General features: G+C 49.5%; 1 protein-coding gene across 4 annotated transcripts in view; it reads left to right on the top strand.

Annotated features, from left to right (window-relative positions):
- Positions 1-16531, top strand: part of Ube3b (ubiquitin protein ligase E3B) — a 54689-nt gene extending 38158 nt beyond the window's left edge. For all 4 annotated transcript variants that reach the window (XM_004636290.2, XM_023720960.1, XM_023720961.1 and 1 more), the window contains 9 exons: positions 1602-1778; positions 1889-1999; positions 5015-5152; positions 5474-5539; positions 6665-6723; positions 9104-9286; positions 9839-9950; positions 13533-13625; positions 14521-16531. In XM_004636290.2, coding sequence (XP_004636347.1) covers positions 1602-1778; positions 1889-1999; positions 5015-5152; positions 5474-5539; positions 6665-6723; positions 9104-9286; positions 9839-9950; positions 13533-13625; positions 14521-14712 — 1131 coding nt within the window. In that variant the 3' untranslated portion in view covers positions 14713-16531. The remainder of the gene's footprint in view (positions 1-1601; positions 1779-1888; positions 2000-5014; positions 5153-5473; positions 5540-6664; positions 6724-9103; positions 9287-9838; positions 9951-13532; positions 13626-14520) is intronic.
- The last annotated feature ends 4376 nt before the right edge of the window (positions 16532-20907 follow it).

The raw sequence follows: 20907 nt of genomic DNA on the forward strand, positions 1-20907 counted from the left end.
CCCTTAACCCCACGCATCTCTGCTGAGGGAATTAGAGTTTGGAGTTGTGGCTCTAAAGCAGATTAGTGAAATCTGCACACACCAGGGAACACACTGGAATCTTCCACCCAACTTCAACATGATGCCAACAGGATAATCTTTAGTTAGCCTACAGCTGCTTGGTAACATCCTCTTTCTCCAGTTTTTACATCTAACTTAATGATTCTCAGACTTCTCAGGCATAAAAAGTACTTTCCATGTCCCAATCCTGCTGGTAATATTGGGACTTCAGAGGTAATTTCTCTGTAGCTCACCAGTTTGGGAGCTTAATCCCTGATAAGATGAAGAAGCCCCAAGGGACAGTCCTTGGGATCACTGATGAGTGTGGTAGCAAGACAGCAGGAGCCCTCAGAATACTTCCCCAACTGGCAGATTGCCCATTGGCTGTGTGATAAGGCGACCAGACTGGCAGGTGGGTGGGTGGGTGCTGTGACATAGTCTGCATGAAGTCAGCAGAACATAGGCATTGCTGCACTTGTGTCCGAAAGGGAAAGGTGTGGCCTCAGTAGCATATTAAGGTTCATCTGTAACTCCCTGCATGGTGCTGCCAAAAAAGGTAGCAGTCTCACCCTGGTGACAGGGCTTCTCATGTTGCCAACTGGACTCTGTCCTGTTCATTGATTTTTGTAATCACTGCTCAGAAATAGACTCAACACCCCACATACCAGTAATACATTGGATAAAAGTCAGAAGGTAGGAAGACTTCACCAGATCGGAATTAAGAGACACACACTAAAAAAAGAGACACTAAAGTTTAGTATAGAATTCTAAACTATTGTGGAGACTGTGCATTGACTTCTAGAAGGGAAAGATACACTGATCAAAACCAGAGCCTTCTGTGTGTTTAGCATGCTTTATCTGAGCTACATCCAGCAAAGGGCCCAAGCTAGAGGTGTGCTGAGGCTCCTCACCGCTGCTCTTGCTCCCACCAGCCCAGCACTGCCCTTGTATCCTGGAATGTCCGCTTCTCCCATTGTCCTCTGCTGTCCATCTGTTTCTACCTCCAGTGGGGCCATGTTACACCCTGCCTGAATTCTTATGATCCTTCTACCACCTTCCCTCAGGATACAACTTTGACTGCTCAGCTTGACTCTCGAAGTCCTGTAGCTCAAGGAGCTAAGGGGTGGGGAATACTTGCATTTTTCATTTCATAGTAATGAAATGAAATGTGACTTCCCCATGAGAAGTCAAACATATTCTTAGCATTAAAAGAGGGGGAGATCTATCTTGTCCTGAGCTTTTTCCATCTTTTGTCTGATGGCCGAGAACGTGTTATGGCTCAGTTTGTCGGATTCCCTGTCTGGCAACTCTGCATCCTCTTGAGGCCAGTCTCCTCCTGCCAGAGAGCAAGGCCATCACTTTTCTGAGATGAATCTTTCCTTTTAATAGGCTCTGATTTAAAAGCAAGCGAGAACCACTTTGTCTTCTGTGTTCCCACATGTCCTGGCTTGCACATTTGGTTATTGCATGGGAAAGCTTGGGGAGGGGGTGGACTTGGCAAAGGAGTCCTGAATTATGCACAAGACCATGGTTCCTAACAGGCTGAATTCTGCCCTTGGTAGGATGGCTATGAGCAGCTGCGGCAGCTCTCCCAGCATGCCATGAAAGGTGTGATCCGAGTGAAGTTCGTCAATGACCTTGGAGTGGATGAGGCCGGGATCGATCAGGATGGCGTGTTCAAGGAATTCTTGGAAGAGATCATCAAAAGGGTGTTTGACCCAGCACTCAATCTGTTCAAGGTGGCTGGGAGGGTGTGAGTGTGGCTGGCAGTGGCAGCAGATCATGAGGTGTCCAAGAAGTAAAGACGAAGCATGTAACCTCCGCTTCTCTCTGTCCTTTTGCCTGGCAGACAACCAGTGGGGATGAGCGGCTGTACCCCTCTCCCACATCCTACATCCATGAGAATTACCTGCAACTCTTCGAGTTTGTGGGGAAGATGCTGGGGAAGGCTGTGTACGAGGTAGGCACCCTGGGGAATATGGAACAGAAGAGTGAAATGAAATGCAAGCAGCACTGCTGACTTTGTGCAGGTTTATGGGGTCGGGCCCAGCCATGTAAACAACCTGACATTAGGGTAAGCCAAGGTGAGGGGCACGAACCAACGTTTGTTTTTTCATTGTTTTTCTTGTGGTTTTTTTTTTTTTTTTTTTTTTTGGGGGGGGGGAACCAGGGAATGAACTCAGACCCTTGGGCTTGCCAAGGAAGTACTTATTCCACTGAGCCATCTCCCCGGCCCCCACCAACATTTGTTGATGTAAGTTCTAGGTGGATTGCATTCGTCAGCTCACTTAATCCTTTTGACAGTCCTATGATTGCAGTGACCTATGCAAAGCATCCAGGCCGAGGCTGGCCACCTTCCCTCAGCTTCTGGCTCCTTCCCTTTGGAAAGCATCCTGGCTATACTTGGTGCAGTCCTCTCTTTAAGAATGAGACACTTAAGGCTGTGAAAACTCATTTTCAGGAGCCTTCTTTCTAGTTAAGTAGCAAAGGCAGAATTCCAACCCAGCCAGCCTGGGTCCTCAGCCGGCCCCCACCAGAGGAGGGAGGAGTGACATGCCAGAGCCATATCACTATGAGGAAGCTTGCTCCTCAGTTTAGGGCAGCTTTATAGGCATTAGTAGTAGATAGTTTTTGGTTTTGGTTGGCTGGTTTTTACAGTTCTGGCAATGGAACCTAGGGTCTCACCTATGCTAAGCACAGTTCTACCACTATTTTTGTATCTTTCATTATTTGAGTGAGTACTTCAGAGTGAGCTGGGGCTCCTGGGAGTTGCCTACAGCCTGGAACAAGCAGGTTAGGGATAGCCCCCAGCAGCTGGTCCAGAGCATCCCCTCCCTGGCTAGCCATGTCATGTGCCCATGTGCATTCAAATGACTTTACCTCCTCATTAAGGTGGGGATAATACAGCTGTGAGGCTAGCTAGGTCGGTGTCAGGGTCAAATGTGGTGATACCTATAGCCCCCTCCCTCGGTGCCTGGCACATGGTACCCTAGGTCAGAAGACACTGTATCCTCCCTGTCATTTAGGAGCTCAGTTTCTGCTCCTCAGGCTCATAGAGTGAAGAGTATATGTATAAAGCTACATAGCTCTTGATCTGTGTCATTGGCAGCCAGGTCAGGATAGGCAGGATTTTCTAGGTAGAAATGAACCTGCCTTCAGGGTCCTGCCCCAAGGCAGGAAAACAAGCTGCAGTGATTCTCACTTACAGGTGCTGAGCTGGGGGCCTTCCCAGGGCCCAGCCCTGCACAGCGCCTGGCTCGGCTCAGCAGAAGGGAGCTGCCTAAATGGTGCTCTTTTTTTGGTACCAAGGATCAAACTCGGGATCTTACACTTGAAAGGCTGGCTGCTGAGCTAGCTCCCCTGCCCAGTGGCACTCCCCATCCCTAGTGTAGCCAGAATGCCTTCCAAAGGGAAGGAGCCAGCAGCTGAGGGAAGGTGGCCAGCCTCGGCCTGGATGCTTTGCCCAGGTCATTGCTCTCTTCTTGGAAGCTGCCTCTGGGTGGCCCCAGGCCCCAGCCATGCTAAAAATCTAGTGCCCCATTAGAATTTGCAAGTATCATTCAGTCCTTCTTTTGCCCTGCGTTGCTTGGGTAGCCTCAGTTTATTCTGTGGTTCCTCTGATTCCTCCTCTACCAAATGGCAGAAGGATTTTTTTTTTTTTTTTCCCCCAATGCCTTCAGGGCAGGTTTGGCTTGCTTGAGTTGTGGGGATCGAACCACAGCAACCTGAGCCTGACTGCTTTGTTGAAGCAGCCACTTAAAGAACTGAGCTAAGGGGCAGGCCCCCTCCTCTACCAAATGGAAACAATTGTTCAGCTGATTCCCATTTTTAAAAAAGGAAAAAACAGAGCTGGAGATACAGATCCATGATACAGTACTTACCTAGCATGTACAAGGTCCTGGGTTTGGCCATTAGTACCAAAAAAATCACCAGCTTCTAGTACCTACCTGATGCAGTGTTTTTCCTCTAAGCATTTAGGTACGATAGGCCAGCTGAGAAGTGTGGTCTCCTCTAGTTTCCCAAATGTCCGTCCATCTGCCAGGCCTTGCCTCTGTGTGCCTCCTGTCCTAACCTTGACCAGTCATAGCATGGATGAGCACAGTAGGACCTACTGGCTCTGTGTGGGGCACAGCATGTATTCACATCTTTAACCTCATGGTCCGGTCCCCTTTGACACCACGGTCACAGAGTTTTAATAACCCTCCCTCTTAAGTCTGCAGAGGCACCTTTCCCAACCCTTGTAGCTGCTGCCACAGTTCAGTTTTTCTGCATTTCTTGCAGCTGTGGGGCTTAGCTGCCTCCCCTGTCCCTGTCTCTGTCTCCCCCACTGCCCTCGCCACACAGAGTATAAAACTGTTGCTTTCCTGCTTAGAGCCCTAGGGATGGAGCGCACACTGCAGCCAGCTTAGGGGCCCTTTGGAGCCAGCTTGTGGGCTCTGGACTCATGGTTCACTCAGCCTCCCCCCTGCACATAGCAGTGACCAGATGGCCTGAGCTGCACCCCTGCAGCACACCTGTGGTTCTCACTCAGAGACCTTGTGCCCCTCCAGTGTTCCCTTAGAGAACTCTTCCTCCTGGAAGTTGCCTTCCAGCCTCCAGGTGAGAACCCGTCTCTGTGCTCTGCCTATATCCATGACACATGTTCCCACAGCTCCTGAGAGCCTAGCAGGGGTCAGTGTTGTGCTTCTGCATTCCTGTAACTAAGAAGTTCATGCTGACCCCATTACAGTGAGAATGCCCTCAGCCCTACCCCAGCAGTAGCAGTGAACCTAGGGTCTCATTCCCTGGGCCCCTGGTGCCTGTGCTGTGGTTTGTTAAATAATGGACAGTGTGGCTTTCCAGACCGAAAACTTAGGAGGACCTAGGGATGCCAGTGCGTGTTCAGGGCCACCCCTGCAGCCTAAGCTTCCCTGACCCAATCACTGAGCCAGAATCCTTGACCATGGAATTGAAAAGTTCTTGTCTTACCCTGCAGGGAATTGTGGTGGATGTGCCCTTCGCCTCCTTCTTTCTGAGCCAGCTGCTTGGGCATCACCACAGCATCTTCTACAGCTCCGTGGATGAGCTTCCTTCTCTGGACTCAGAGTTCTATAAAAACCTTACCTCCATCAAGGTTAGTAGTAGGTAACTGAGCCAAGTCCTAGTGTGAACTCATAGCTAAGCCAAGGCTTAGCTGGGCTCAGCTTTACCCTGTCTCCATGTCCTAAAGGAAAACCTGCTGTAATCAGTGCAGTCCCCATGTCCCTTTGAACACGCCCTCCCAGGGAGGAGACCCACAGTCTTCACCCTCAGGGTGGTGTGCAGCCCTCCCGGCCTCCAGCCGTGGGAGGCATGGTAGTGAGCACCACCACAGCAACACCTCAAGGAAGGAAGGGTTAACTCTTCAACAGTGTAGCACTGCTTGGCCCCAACATTGCCCTCTCTATTGCCTTAGCGCTATGACGGGGACATCGCTGACCTGGGCCTGACGCTATCCTACGATGAGGACGTCATGGGTCAGGTACGTTGCCTTCCTGGCTGAGCTCCTTCGTGGGCTTCCGAGACTTGCCCAACTTAGGTTTGCTGTAGGAGAAGTCCACAAGCTGAGGATCTGCCTGTCAGTCTGTCCCTTGTTCTCCTGCTACCCTGCTACTTCCCTGACAACCTGGCCTTAGAGCGCTCCGCCTTGAGACCCTGCTTTGTTCATACTGTGTCTTAGAATCTAATGGTGGAAGCCGATCCCTCTTTTTAACTATGTTTCTGTTTCCATAGTGAGGATTAGCCCTTACAAATACAGTGTCATGACAAGGGGGGGCAGCCCACCTGCAATGCCCCAGACAAAGGCCAGAGTCTTTGATGAGGTGAACGCGTGTATGTAGGCACCAATGGGAACTCTGTGTGCCCTCCTGTCCTGAAAGTCAACCAGCCCTGAGCACTTGAGGGCCCAGAGAAGCCTCGGTGTGGTCACCCCAAGCCTCCCTGGCTTGGCTTACCACAGACTCTTAGAAGGACAGAGTGTTATTTCTCTTGTCAGTAGAGTTCTGGGTGTTCCCTGGAAGCATCTGTGGAAAACACCAGGCTGGGTGAAATACCTGGCAGAACAGTTTGACTATAATATGAACAGAAAGATGAAAATGAAAAAGCTCCATAATGCCTGTGCCCAGAGGGGGCCCGGTAGTCTTGTCTCTGTCCTTCAGGCTCTTTCCCACATGCATATGTATGTAATTTGGTTTATTTTGCAGAAATGATACCAGACCATACATGCAATTATAGTCTCCTTTTTCTCACCTCTTCAGCAAGAGTACACTTTCATCCTATTTTTTACTATGAGAATATTATAGTATTCTCATGTGCCAACATTTACCCAGCCTCCTGCTGTGGGCCTAAATGCCAAGTTTCTTCCGTGGCATTCTGGAGCCTGGCACAGATGTTTGAACAAGGTTCACGTAAGAAACCTTTCCTATTGATCCCACAGGATCTGCTCATTGATGGTTTTAACCCTGAGGTTTTATGAAAAATGATCCTTCCCAAGAACATACCATCTTAATTCCGTCACATGGATGTTTGCATTGGGCCCTGTTCTCCAGGAAGCTTTATTTCCCCATTAGAAGCCTTTCTAGTAATTGCTCCCCATCTTCTCCCCCAGCTTGTTTGCCATGAACTGATTCCTGGAGGGAAGACCATTCCTGTTACAAATGAAAATAAGTGAGTACAGCAATTAGATTTTTAAGGTCACCACTTGAAAAGACTTCATTCTGGCTCTCCAGGCTTATGTTGAGAATTTATTAAGATAGATTAAAGTAGAAAGAGGCCATAAATATCATAATGGAATTTACTGGTTACAGTTCATAGGCCAGAGTTGTATTAAATTCGATTTGCAAAATAAGAATTGATGATTTATTTTTTTGCAGTAGCACTTGTAAGGTCAGAGGCACGCAGGCCGCAGTGTTCTTAGGAATGAAGTGACGGCTCTGTATGCAGACAGATAGGCTCTGAGCTGATCAGGCCCTGTCCTGAACCCAACGGGCACCAAAGCAGAGACACCTTCAAGGAGCAGCTTACTTTAAAATGATGGCATGCAGCAGTTGTAGAAAACACTGCTCTCAAGAGACTCGGTGATGAATTCAGTTCAGCAGACAGACTTACACATAGGAAATCAGAAGAGACACTGAAACCTGTCAGCTATTGTCACTGATACCGTGCTTCTAGGAATCTGTCATAAATGTCAGCCCATTCGGTCTGAAGAAACAAAGCCCCTGAATGCCCTGTCTCCAGCCAGCCCTGCCCTTGCCTGATTAAAACAGTAGAACCTGGCACAAGGAGCAGCCCTTGGCCCCCTTGTCAGTCTGCAGCGTTCTGCCGTCAGGTGCAGCTGGGCACCTGAACTGGTGATCTGAGCATCAGTCTCTTCAGTGACAGGTGAGGACTTATCCCACCTGACCTGTCATCTGGATCAGATGCGCATTACAGTCCAGTGGAATCACGTGGCTTGGTCAGTCTGTACTTGGGGAGTTGTTTCCACTGTCAAAAGAACAGACTTCATTTTCATCGTTACTGAAATACACCAGCTTTGCCCCTTAGCTATGGGGCATTAGGGTGAAACCTAGAAAAAAGCACAGGTTACAGGGGTTGCTGGGGAGGGGAGAGGACCCAGGCTGGGGCATGGAGGGAATGGGTTACATTCTGGCCCTGCTCACCTCTGATGCATAGCCATTCCTTCATAGGTCTGTGTGCAGGAGAAGCTGTAAAATGGCTCCCAGGATATCTGCCTGAAAAGGGGCTGATAAATGAGAGCCAGGGTCACATCATAGATATGTGACTTGTCTTGTAGATCCTGCTGCTCCCAGGGAAGCCCCCTTTCCATAGAGCTATTGCACAGAGGTGATGGCAAGAACTGTATGCCTGGGAGGTGTGTAAATAGCCGGAGGAACTGGGTCGATGCTGTGCTGCAGAGAGGTCCCTGTTCTGCCTTGAAACCAGACTTGTAAACTCATTTGACAAACTCCTGTTTCCTGGGCCTAGAGCCACGGTGTAAGGCAAGGGTGGTCTGTAACCAAGCTGACTGGAAAGGCCTGGAAGTGCCTGTTCCTCCTCCTCAGAAGATGATACTTGATCTCACATTGCTAGGGTTTTAACAGTGTGCGCTGGCCCTCCTTCTGTCTCTGGAATACCTGTTCCAAAGATTACTTGGGAGGACCACCAATAATAGAAAAACTCATATTTCTATTTGAAGGTACAGGATTGCTGCTAGGACAGTTCTAAAAATAGAAATATTTTCAGGTTAGGTAAGTTAGATCAAAGCATTATGGGGAAAAATTTTACATGGACTGTACTTACTTGGAATTTATGAGAGTCATACTTGGGCCAAGCTCAAGGCTTTTACTTCCTGAGTAAATGGCTTGCTAAGAAATTAGCATCATAGCCAGCTAGTTGGAGTGTTTAACCTGTCCAGAGGGATTACATCATGTCCTGCGAAATCAGTGTGTTCATGCAGACAGACCCAGAGATCCTGTGCTGAAGCAGGGTTAGTTCCTCTGACTTCCTCAGCAGACCCTGGACATAAGGCAACTGCATTTGTGGGAAACATCCTGCTGTGCTTCCTTTTCATGGCTTTAGACTTTTGGTCTACTTTAGCAAGGTTCAGACTGACGTTTCAATACGAAACAGTTCTCCTCTACTGTAAAACTTACTAGAGTACTAAATGATCACATGATCAGTTGTGTCCAAAACAATGAAATTAAAAGGAAGTCTGAGAACAACCTTTGTACTAAGAGGGGCCTTCTTTCTACCTCTGAGAATGACTCGCTTTGATTCCCAACATAATGGGGGATCATTCTCAGTGTAAAGTGTAAGGTTTGGGGGACAAGTAAACACAACAATACCTGTGAATACCTGAGTCGTCCTAGTGGCGAGTGCTGACAAGAGCACTGTCATTGTGGCCTTGATTGTCATTGTTCTGGTGACATGCCCTGGCTCTGTGCCACTGTGTTTCCATAAAATGGTTCAGAAATGACTAGACTCATCTTTCAGCCCATTGGTATCAGCCTCCTCTTAATTTCTGTTATTTTCTCTTCCTTGTTAACAGAATTAGCTACATCCATCTGATGGCGCACTTTCGAATGCACACTCAAATAAAAAACCAGACAGCTGCCCTCATTAGTGGATTCCGTTCCATCATCAAACCCGAGTGGATCCGAATGTTCTCAGCCCCTGAGCTGCAGCGTCTCATCTCTGGTGACAATGCTGAGATTGATCTGGATGATTTAAAGTAAGGGGCAAGGGGCCGGGGAGATGGCTCAGTAGGATAAGCGCGTGACTAACGCAAGGATCTGAGTTCAATCCCCAGTTCCGCCAAAAAAATAAAAAATAAAAAAATAAAGTAAGGGGCAGTGAGGAGGGAAGGGTGAAATTCTTAGGCCTCTTAGAAAGCAAGCTATTCCTTTGCTGGGTTCCTTTGAAAGAGTTATTCCAAGAGCCCTGCACCAGATCTCTTCCTCCATGATCTGGCTAGGGTGTTGTGGGGTAAAAACTGTCCCCTTGTTGGCCTGGCAAGTGACACCTGGAAGCCAGCTTTAAGGACTGGGGTCTTGCTAAAGCTCCAGCAAATGGTGACATGATGGTTCAGGTTGGCCTGTTTGGGAAGAGCAGGACTAGCTTTCAAACACCCTACCCATTCAGCTTCCAGGAAGATGAGATTACTAAGACATGGACTTGAGGCATCAGAGGCGTTAGTAGTGTTAGCCAGCACTGAGTTACCCTGCCTGCCTATGTCCACACATACCTGTCAGCGTACAGCTGAGCCTTGTCTGGGTTTTTTCAGGAAGCACACGGTGTACTATGGTGGCTTTCATGGGAGTCACAGAGTTATCATCTGGCTCTGGGATATCCTGGCCTCCGACTTCACGCCTGATGAGAGAGCCATGTTTCTGAAGGTATTTTGTGACCCCTGTGTGTGTGTTTAGGGGTGCATGGTAGTGTAATACGCTGAGGAGACCTGTTGATACACGAATTTACACTGGGAAGAATGGGGTTTTCAAGGAAGCCCATCGTGAGCACGTCCTCTCCAGTAAGCCACGTAGTAAGCAAGGAGGCTCCAGGGCTGTGAGACAGGCCCCTGCCCAGCTGGGCATGTGTCCCTGCTGGGCTTGCTGTGCCATCCTCTCCTGGCTTGTGCTGGACTTGCTATTTTTTCTGTGCTCTCCTTATAGAAGTAAATCATATTACCTTAAGGTATAGCTGGGCATGGTGGCACATACCTGGGCTTCATGGTGAGTTTGAGGCCAGCCTTCAACATAACAAGACACTATCTTTGATTTAAAAAAAAAAAAAAAAAAAAACAGAAGAGCACACGTCTGAACTCCAGTCACGCCGCAACATCTCGTATGCCGTCTTCTGCAAAAAAAAAAAAAAAAAAAACAGAAGATACAAACAAAGCTTTAAACAATCTTGTGACCATAAATATTTCTATAAATGTAGAGTTGTATACTGCCTACGTTCCTACCTATCAGGGACTCTATCCATGTACCCTCTTTTCTCAGTAGTGCAAAACATATATCACATGCACACATGTGCGCACACGCATACACACACACACACACACACACACACACACACACACGGTGTCCCAGTAAAGCACACACAATTGCTTAGGCCAATGTCGTATATTTTGGCAAACAGTTGCTGACATGAACCAGTTCCCTGTTCTGGTGTCCATGAAGTTCTGAATATTCCAGACATTTTTCCCAGTGCCGCTGAACTCTCTCTTGACAATTTTTTTTTAAATATTTATTTATTTATTTATTTATTTACTTATTTATTTAGTGTGTGGCCAGCTCAGCCCACCAGGGGGCGGGCGGGCCAGCATGTGGTGCTGGGGGATTGAAGCGAGGTCTCTGTGCTTTGCTTGAGCTTAGCTTGTTCTAAGTAGGTGCTTTAGACCACTGAGCCATCTCACCAGCCCCTCTCTTGACAATTGACAACAAGATGTTAGTACTAATATAGGTCAGTGGTTGGCACACTGTGTATTTTTACAAAAATGGAGTCATTTCCCCACCAACTTTTCTTTTTTACAGTAGAACCCTTTGACAGTAGAATACTTTGCCATGTTCTGGGAGTAAATTTAGTGCCTTGAACTACTTTGTTGGGCATAGGGTTTTCTTGAACAGAACTGTGACGCCAGAGTTGAAAGGAGGTGGCAGTGTCCCACCAATTGAATTAGCAGCTGGTCTTCATGGTTGGTCGTTGTGAGGAAAGTGCATTAGTGTTGAGGAGGCCTCTGCAGCAGTCCAGTAGGCCCCAGCTCCAGCCATGCAAGGTCCCCCGGACCTCAGGGTGGGGGGCAGGGTAGTCCCAAGAGTTGGTCCTGCCAGAGGAGCAGCTCAGCTTCCCACAGTGTGACTCATTCACAGCACTCTGCTGACCTGGAAACACCATTGTTCTTGTCCTGCGAAGAAGACAGGCAGCGGTTCACAGTGGCATAGCCACAGCCCACAGTTAGGCATGTCTGAACCTTCAGTTGACCTGTCACCAAACCCACAGTGCCTCATTGGCTGTCTTCCATGTGGCTGCAGACAGGCCCCAGAGCCAGGAGCATGAAAGCAGAGCGCTCACCTGGGAGGAGATGCACCGGTGCTGTCAGGCAGTGTAGCACTGGAAGCTTCCCTCCCTCACCCTCCCTTGCCCTGGAGGGTTGGAAGCACCTCCCTGCTCAGGCAGCCCCAGGACTAAGTAGTCTGGAGCCCGCCTGAGTTGGATGTGCAGGCAGTTTGTCTCCTCCTCAGAACAGGACTAACCCGGCCTGGATGCACAGCATCTCTGCAGTGACTGAGGTCTGTGTTCACAGAAGGTTCAGCTGCTGTTCCTGCTGTGGTTTTTATAACTAAAACATTTTTTTTTTTTTTTTTTTTTTTACTAAAACGTTTTAGAAGGGGAAGATATTCAGTACTGTTTTGTTTAAATGGTACAGGGGATTGAGCCCATGGCCTTCATGCTAAGCTACATCCACAGTTTGTCTTTCTTCCCTTTGAAACAAGGTCTTACTGTATAGTTCAGACTGGCCATGAACTCATTGTGTAGCTCAGGCTGGCCAAACATGTACAGTGCTCCTCCTGCCTCCCCCTACCAGGTACTAGGATTACAGGTGTGCACTACTACCATGTCCAGCCCTTTTCATTTTTTATATTGAAAAAAAAAATCATATTGAGATAGGATCTCCCTGAGTTCCCTCAGGGGATTTAACTTCCAGTCTCCTGCCTCCCAGAGTACTAGGGCTATAGGTGTGTGCCACTATATGCAGCTATTTAGTACATTTAAAAAAAAAAAAAAATTCTTGAAATATAACACACATAAAACTATCTTTGCAATATCTCAAGAATCTCATAACCATTTATAATATTGTTTAAATGGTAACATTAGGGGCCAGGGAGATGGCTCAGTAGAATAAGTGCTTCCCTGGCAAGCGCAAGGGCCTGAGTTCATTTCCCGGTTCTGTTAAAAAAAAAGTGGTGGGGGGGGGCTGAGTTCAAGCCCCGGTCCCGCCAAAAAAAATAAAATAAAATAAATGGTAATATTTACTTTTAAGATACAAACTAAATTGGTCACTAAATTTTAGAGCCATAAGTAGCAAAGCCCTGGATCCCATAGAGAAAAGAGAATTTTGGATTGCAGAATTATAAAAAGGGAAGGTTTTTCAGGCCAGGCCTGTCTAGGTTGACCTCTGGGATTTCTAGGTTGGCCCCTGCCTGCATCCACACATGAGCTAGCACAGCTGAGGAACCAACACGGGTGCTGCCATTTGAAGAGTGCCAAGGTTCTGGGCTATAGCAGGGAATTGTGGTGTAGGACCCACAAGCGATGCGCCATGCTTTGGTCTATTTCTCAGGCTCTCTGGCTGTGAGCCCTGGTTCTTCTCTGCATGCTCAGGGCAGAGCCCCTCTTGCAGAGGCATCTCCAGGACCGCCACACACAGACAGCTCTGCCAGTCAGCAGGCCACGCCCAGCATGCTGTGGGCAAGTGAGGCTGTTGGGGAGATAGGCACCAGGGCTCTGTGTGGCTGCAGGGCCTCCCCTCGGGTGCAGCCCCTCCCCCACAGCTGACCTGGGGGGCCCCCATGTTGCCTTACCCTTGCCAGTGCTGCTGTTGTGTAGGATCTCTAAGGAAGGGTGTCTGTCACTGTTCTTCCCAGCTGCTGTGACTACATAGCACTGCCACTGGAGACCGCCTCTCAGGAAGGTCACTCTGGTGCTGTAGATGAGCTCTGACTTTTCCTTAACTCCTCAGTCCCCCCTACAAATTGCCAGTCATCTCTGATGAGTGAGGAGTCTGTATGTGTCAGTACCAGAGAGCTGCACCCTGCAGGGACCATGTGTGGTCCACATAACACAAGCCAGCTTTGCTGCTGTCATCCTCACTGCTGGCTCAGCACAGTGACCAGTACAGTGGCTAAGGAAGGGAAAGCACGTAGTGTAACTGTAGGAGCTCCTCCTGTCCCCTCTGACCCTACGTTGTGTTGCAGTTTGTGACCAGCTGCTCCAGGCCTCCGCTCCTGGGATTCGCCTACCTCAAGCCCCCATTCTCCATCCGCTGTGTGGAAGTGTCTGATGACCAGGTACACAGCGGGAGCCACAGGTGCCTGGTGGTGGCCCTTGTTCCTGCTTGCTTGTCTTCTGCTGTGCTCCCCTTGTGGACCCTCTCCCAGTCTGTGTTTTAAGCAGGACTGGCACTGGACCTCTTGGAGCCACAGTTCTCACAGCATGAGAGCAGCTGGCCCTGCCCTGGCTGCTCCTTCTTTCTCTTCCTTCCTTGGGGACAGGGACGTTGGGGTAGTGCATGCTGTCCCAGTGGTAGCTAGTCCAGCCAGGTCCCAAGCCTGAGAGGCAGCTTGGGAGGGGTAAGCCTCAGGGCAGACAAATGCAGGCCTATACTGCAGCTCCTCCCCTGCTGCCGTGCCACCCAGACGTTCTGCTGTGTCAGTCTGTTAAAGGACAGCACCTTCGGGTTAGCATGCCTCTCACTCTGTGAGCCTGGCCATAGCACATGCTCAGATGTACCCCACCCCTGAAGACCCAGAGGCTCCTGAGTGTGCCTCCTTCATGTAGGACACTAGACAGTCTCAGCCTCTCTACTTAAGGCCAAGTCCACCATGAAACAGGCAGAGCCAGCAGGAAACGTTAAGTTGCATTTAGGAAAGCTTTTGTACCCAGAAGTTTCCCATTATTTGGTTCTTTGCCGACTGGTTAACTGATATTGGCTATGACCCAGAAGGCTGGTTTTCTCAAAGCTGACAGTGCAGGAGTCCCCATGTGGCCTCATAGAACCAGGGCTGCTTCTCTGTACTCAGCAGTCAGGCCACTATCAAATTTGGGGTTGACCTGAGGCGCCACATGTGCACCGAGGGCAGCACACATTCTGCCCGGTGCCCTGTGGCTGCTGAGGTCCTCTCTCTGCTTTGGCATCTACCAGGCCAAGCACCTCCTGACTCAAGACTGTGGTGTCAATTGCAGGACACTGGGGACACCCTGGGCAGTGTCCTCCGGGGCTTCTTCACCATTCGCAAGAGAGAGCCAGGTGGCCGTCTACCCACTTCCTCCACCTGCTTCAATCTCCTCAAGCTGCCCAACTACAGCAAGAAAAGCATCCTTCGAGAGAAGCTGCGCTACGCCATCAGCATGAACACAGGCTTCGAGCTGTCCTAGCTCTAACCCCGTCCCATCCACGAGCCCTCCAGGGCTCCTAGAAACAGCTGGGAGCTTGGCCAACATGCCCGGAGCCGTCGGCCCCCAAGCTTTTTATAGCCATGAGACTCCCATGTGGCCTCAAGGAACTTAGACGCACATGATGGCCCTACACAGCCTTCTCCAGGTGATCTAGGTGGAAGGGATTGTTGATAATAAACCTCCAGGTTCCACCCACATTGGTCCTTTCTTCCCACTTTCCAGTAGCCAAGAGCCCAGGCCTGGCACATGTAAAGAGGACACTTTTGGATAGTTGGGGCTTTTTAAGTCTGTCTTCCCTTGACCAGAGTGAGCTGGTCTCTCAAACTGCAGGAGCCTAGAGTCGTCCCATGGCGTGGGTCTGGGCGCATGAAGCCTGCTACATGTGGATCCTCTCCCGTTCTGAAAACTCTTCACTCAGGTAAGGCCTTGCTAAGCCTCTATGCACCCAATGAAGTCTCTGCCTCTGTCCCACCCAGTGGCCTCTTCTCGGCAGCCAGACCCAGCTGGTACCCAGGGAGGCCGTAGAGCACCAAAAGTTCAGGGCACTGTTCCCACCACCAAGCTGCACCTTCCCTGCTGCAGCCTCTTTTCGGGAGTCCTCGGCAGGCCAAGCTGTCAGGGCACCCTCACCACCGATCCTGACCTATGCATCCACGTTGGCATCCTGGTTTGGTCCACTTCTAGCTGCACTCACTGACTGCTGCCCAGCGCAGCAACTCCCTTTCTCTCGGCTCATTTGCCCTGTTCAACTGCCCAAAGTGGGCAGTGGCTTCACTCCGCGAGTCTTGGGGCTTGCTGCCCAGCACTCAATGCAGAGCCCTGGGAACCATTGCACTGACAAGCTCAGAAGGCGAGGAAACCCGCATTCTCCTCACTGCCTCTGCATTGTTGGCTTGTTTTTGTTTCAGTTTTTACTCCATTTCCCTTTCCAACCTGTTACACTTTTCTCTACCGTCTGTTCATGAAAACTCTTGTCCAATCCAGGGAATTGAGGCAGGGACCCTGGGCGTGGTCTTTCCTGTACCTCATGTGTCCCCACCCAGAAGAAAGCCAGAGGAGAAGTGGAGCACACCTGCTCCCTCCCCCACTCTGCCCAGGCTTCAGCTTATAGTGCTTAGAAGCCACACCTTCCAGCCAGAGAGCAGCCTGCCACCCACACTCACAGAGGCCTTCAGCGGGATCCCGGTCGGACCAGGGCCAGGGCCGTGGGCTCCTGAGGAAGATCACATGCTTTACTGTGATGGGAAAGATGAATGTGAAGGCAGGAAATTAACGCTAAGATGTGTTAGTAACCCCCGCTTTGTGGATTCAAACATTCTGTACACACTCGACTCCTTTTAAGATGTGTATTGACACTGGCCGGGGAGATGGCTCAGTGGGATAAGCGCTTCCCTGGCAAGTTCAGTCCCCGGTTCCGCCAAAAGAAGAGATATGTATTGACCTTGGTGTACATAGTCTGTACATAGGTGCTGAGCCCTGTTAGCTCATGGCCCACACAAAGGTTGATCCCACCATGGTTTTTCTTAGCTGAGAAGAGTCCGTGGGCCTCTGGAGGAGGTGTGGTTTATAAGCACCAATAGCAACTTCACCAGTTCTTTTCTTGACCAGGAGAGTAGTTTATAGTCACAGCAGCTGCGATATTGCACTATCTAAAACACTGAGTCTACTTTTATAGCCGGTGTTCATTGGCACCGTGATGGCTCTTGATGGTTCTAAACAGTTGTGGGTCTTTTGTTTTTGTGGATAACTTATGAATTAAAACATGTCAGAGGCTTTATTAAATTTGTATTGAAGCACATGATGGCTATGTTCTGCTTTTTGTGGGGCTGTGTGCCTGGATGGCTGGCGCCTCACCTTCCAGCCGGGGAGGGGGCTTCCCATGCGTCGCTTCCTCCCTGTCCTTTGGTGACACCTTTCAGAAACACAGCCCTGAGCCCGGCCCTGCCCTCTCCAGAGAGTCTACCATGACTAGGTTAGATTGCATCTTTGCAGTTTTTGTTTTACACAGTAACTTGCCAAAGTATTAATGGTGGGAATAAATTTGGATGATCCAGACATATATGAAGTAAAATTTTATAGCTACCACTGGGTGTGTCTAGCTGTTCTGCTAGCCAGCGGTCAAGGGTCATGCCTTGCCTTCTGCCTAGGTTGCAGCACCCCCTGTTCTGTAGAACCAGCCCACTCAGCCTCAACAGGGAGCCCGTGTTTTCCCAGCTCCACCGCCAGGGGCTTTTTACTCAAGAGAGCAGCCTCATCAGCCTAGTGGGTTCTCACTGCCTCACCTGGCCAGACGTGACCCTGGCATGAGAGTCACTGTCAGCAGTCACAGCTCCTGGCGCCCCGGGGCTTTCTCACCAAGCCTTCCTGCCACTAATGGACAAGTCCTGCAAGGCCCAGAATGCTGGGAGGGCCCCAGAGTAGTGCACCCCCACCTACAAACAGGCCTTACACTGTGATGCTTGGCTTTTCCTTACAGGTTATCACTGCAGGGGCCGGGGAGATGGCTCAGTAGAATAAGCACTGGCCTGGCAAGCATAAGGGCCTGAGCTCAATCCCTGGTTCCACCTAAAATAATGGCTCAATAGAATAAGCACTTGCCTGGCAAGTTATCACTGCAAAAAATAAATAAAAAGTTTATAACGGAAAAATGGTTTGGGTTTGACCCACTGACAGGACTTGTGTCTATGAATTGTGTTTTCCAACACAGATGGAGAAGCACTGGTCTCCACTGTTACAAGGCCTTTGTATCATTGTTGGCAAGTAACACTGTTGCATAAAGTGGCTGATGAGGCATGGGCAGATGCGTTGTTTGTGAGTTTGGCTAACACATAAGTCCAGCACTGTCATAGGTCTCAGGTATGGTACTTGGAAACTCAGTTGGCCAGCATGGCTTGAAGAATGGTGGAAAGTGGTTCATTCTGAATACTTTCCCAAAAGCCAGGGCATGATGGACTCTGGAATTGCAGACTCATGTGCAAAGTCTCCCTGCTCCCCGCTCCCTGCCTCTAAGTCCTATGGGTCCTGTCCTATACCCATTTATGTGGAGATACATCTCTGGTTCCCTCCATCAGGGTGCTGAGTGTTCAATCCAGGAACAGGTGAGATGCCCACGCTCAGGTCCGCTTCTTTTTTTTTTTTTTTTTTTCCATAATTTTATTGAGAGACAAATAGCAATGAGACAGTTTCAAATCAAATTGGTAGGACAGTTTCAATAATTAACACATTGCATACTCTCTTCCTAGTGGTTATTTGCTGTACAAGATGTAGACATGATATCCTATTTACAAACACTATTAGAACAAATCCCTCTATTCATTAAGAGAATGTAACTATATATCCTAACCATTTTGAATACACATACAAAATGGACATTCATCTGCATCCCCTTTTTTTGTTTAGTTCCGTTATTTGAATATTATAGGTGTGTTAACTCAGCAAAATATTCTAAAAGAGTCCAGTAATCCATAATAGTATTGGGTCTTCCACTTGACTGGCAGTGTCAGAAATTGCTGACCTGAGTCCCCTACAGCTCAACATAACACCATGGCTTTACTTCTTATACATCCTTTTTATACTTTTCCGCTGGATGGTTAAGACCAAGATAAAGCAAGACCTATGCAACAAGACTTGTAGCTTTTGGGTCTGATAAGGTCAGTCAAATCCCCTCAGGATTTTTCCTGAGATCCTAAACCTCAGATTATAGATCCTTTGTCAGTGTCTGCCATGTGGATGAGTCACGGCCATTGCTTGGCCAATTTGCTCGTTCAACATATCAATACTTGATGAAAAATACCTGTCCCATGTTGTGCCTAAGATGTTTGATATTCAGACAGATAGTGAGGTTAAGCCTAACAGCCTAGGTTGTATGGTGATCACAATAAGCTTTTCTTCTGGATGGGTAACAACCTAAGTTTGCAGACCAAAATTAGAGAAAAAGGAGGGCTGCAAGGAAAGCCAACATTTTGGCCCTAGCCTTCTAAGGTCATTTAAGACTCAGGACATATGAGAACTTGTACTGTAACATCATGTAACTCAGTTGTGTCCCAAATTTTCTGATCAAGGACATCATGGGGCCACGGAGGAAAGTGATCGATGATGTAGAGTGTGCCTAAGGAGAGTCACATGGGGAGAAGACACTCTCTCAGGCTTTCCCAGGTCCACTTCTGGTTGAACAACTTGAGACCAGTCCTCTCCCTCACCCCGCCCTGCACTGTGAGGGCACAACAGTCCCCAGCCCTGTTGACCGGCTCTAACCAACTCCCAGAGTAACTGCCGCCTGCCACTCCCCTCACTCGCAGGCAGCCACAGAACCTCAAATTCAGCCAGGCTGGAGCAGGAAGCACATTCCCTCTGCGCTGCCCGTGGTCCGAGTGGAGCAGCCGCATACGCAAAGGGCGCTCCAGGCAAAGCGTCTGGGCCAGTGTCCTAACTGGGCTGTGTGGTCCTAGGCCACTCCACCGCGCCCACCACCACACCCTCCCATGTTGGGCTGATGTAGAAGAGGCTGCATGAAGGCTCAGGCCAGGCCCACAGTTCTCCCGTCTCTGGGCATGAAGTGGGAATGAGGTAATTCCTCACTACACTCATCAAGCAGCCAACATTTGAAGAGCATGAGTCAGACGCAGAGCCCAAGCTGAAGACTTACGGATCTTAGGAGGACACTAGTGAAGAGTAAGGACTGGGGCCAACCTGCCACTGTCTCGTGCCCCAGCTTTGCCCTGCTTCTTGACCTGCAGGCTTCTCTTCCCTTCCATGGGCAGATGCCCCCGCCCTGGATCCGTGTGCGGCATCACCAACAGGCTGCTTCCGTGGGGGCCTCTTTCTGAGGCTGGCTCTTACGGGGTCATGGAGTGGCCAATGAGGAAAGGTAACCACATTTGTAGGTGGTAAACAGTTTATAAACCTCCATAGGCTGAAAACTGTCCTTGGCCACTGATCCACTGATGTATGAAAGGGAAGCTGTTAGAAAAAGCCATTAAGGCCCTGCCGGGACTGTCCCTGAACCAGCTGCACACAGAGATCCAGGCCCAGGCCCATGCGCATGCGCCTGACAGTTGAATGCTGTGCAGGGCAAAACACTGAGAAGCAGAGGAGACCCAGACTTTAGGCGGATAAGACCTTGAACTTGGTATCAAAAGCTTGCTTGTGTTATCTAAGTGTCTTAATTATTCTCTCGTTGCTGGGACAAATACCCGACACTCAAAGTGAAGGAAGGAAAGGTTTATTTAGCTCACAGTTACTGAAGGTTTCAGTCCATACTCAGCTGGCTCCAAGGCAGAGTGGCACATGACAGAGGACAACCTTTCATGGTGGCAGCAAACAGCAAGAGCACAAAAAGAGGAGTAGCAGCAGCTCAAGCAGCTAACTTCTCTTTCCTCCTTACATTGAAATGCAAATTACCTGCCCCAGGGCAGGTGCAGCATCCACACCCACAATAATCACAACCTCCAGGAAGCTGCCCCAAGACTGCCTGAGGCTTTGGGGGGACACCTAGACACAAACAACACCAAGTGATTCCAGGCCTCAGCCTTCTCTCCTCATTAACATCTCAGTGTGACAGCTGCCCGATTACCACCCAGACAGTGGGGGTGCCCGTGGGTCCGCCTGGCCCGTGAGCCAAGCCTAGCCCACACACTACTTGGAAGGGCTTGACCACCTTCCCAGCCCATGCTTCTCTGAGGGAAGGTATGACCACACATACCTTAAAATGTAGTCAGGACAAGTAGTGGGTATTTCAGAGAAGCAGCTCACACCCTTGTAGGGAGAAGATCATAAAGCATGCGTACTTTCCTACTTGCCTGGGAGAAAGGGCTTCCGTTCTGAAGTTGGAAAGAGAGACACAGGATAGACGAAGCAGCAAGACAGGGTGGGAGGGTGGTGAGCGGTAGGACCTGGAGCACCTTGTCCCCAAGAACACAGCAAGTACAGACATCAAAGCGGCCAAGCCCACCCCCACAGTGACTATCCTGGGCCAGGCTCTGTGTTGGGCCTTCCACACAAATGCTTGCATTTAATCCACCCAGGAGTCCAGGGGCTGGGAGTACAGCCGGCCTCACTGTACAGACGATGGCTCAGAGGTTCAGAGAAGTGAATGCTCTTGTGCAGGATCACAGCTGGAGGGCACTAGGGCCGAGATTCAGCCATTGGTCTACCAGATTTCACGGCCCTGAGGAA

This window comes from Octodon degus, unplaced genomic scaffold (assembly GCF_000260255.1).
Source record: "Octodon degus isolate 3935 unplaced genomic scaffold, OctDeg1.0 scaffold00079, whole genome shotgun sequence".
In the NCBI taxonomy this organism is placed as follows: domain Eukaryota; kingdom Metazoa; phylum Chordata; class Mammalia; order Rodentia; family Octodontidae; genus Octodon; species Octodon degus.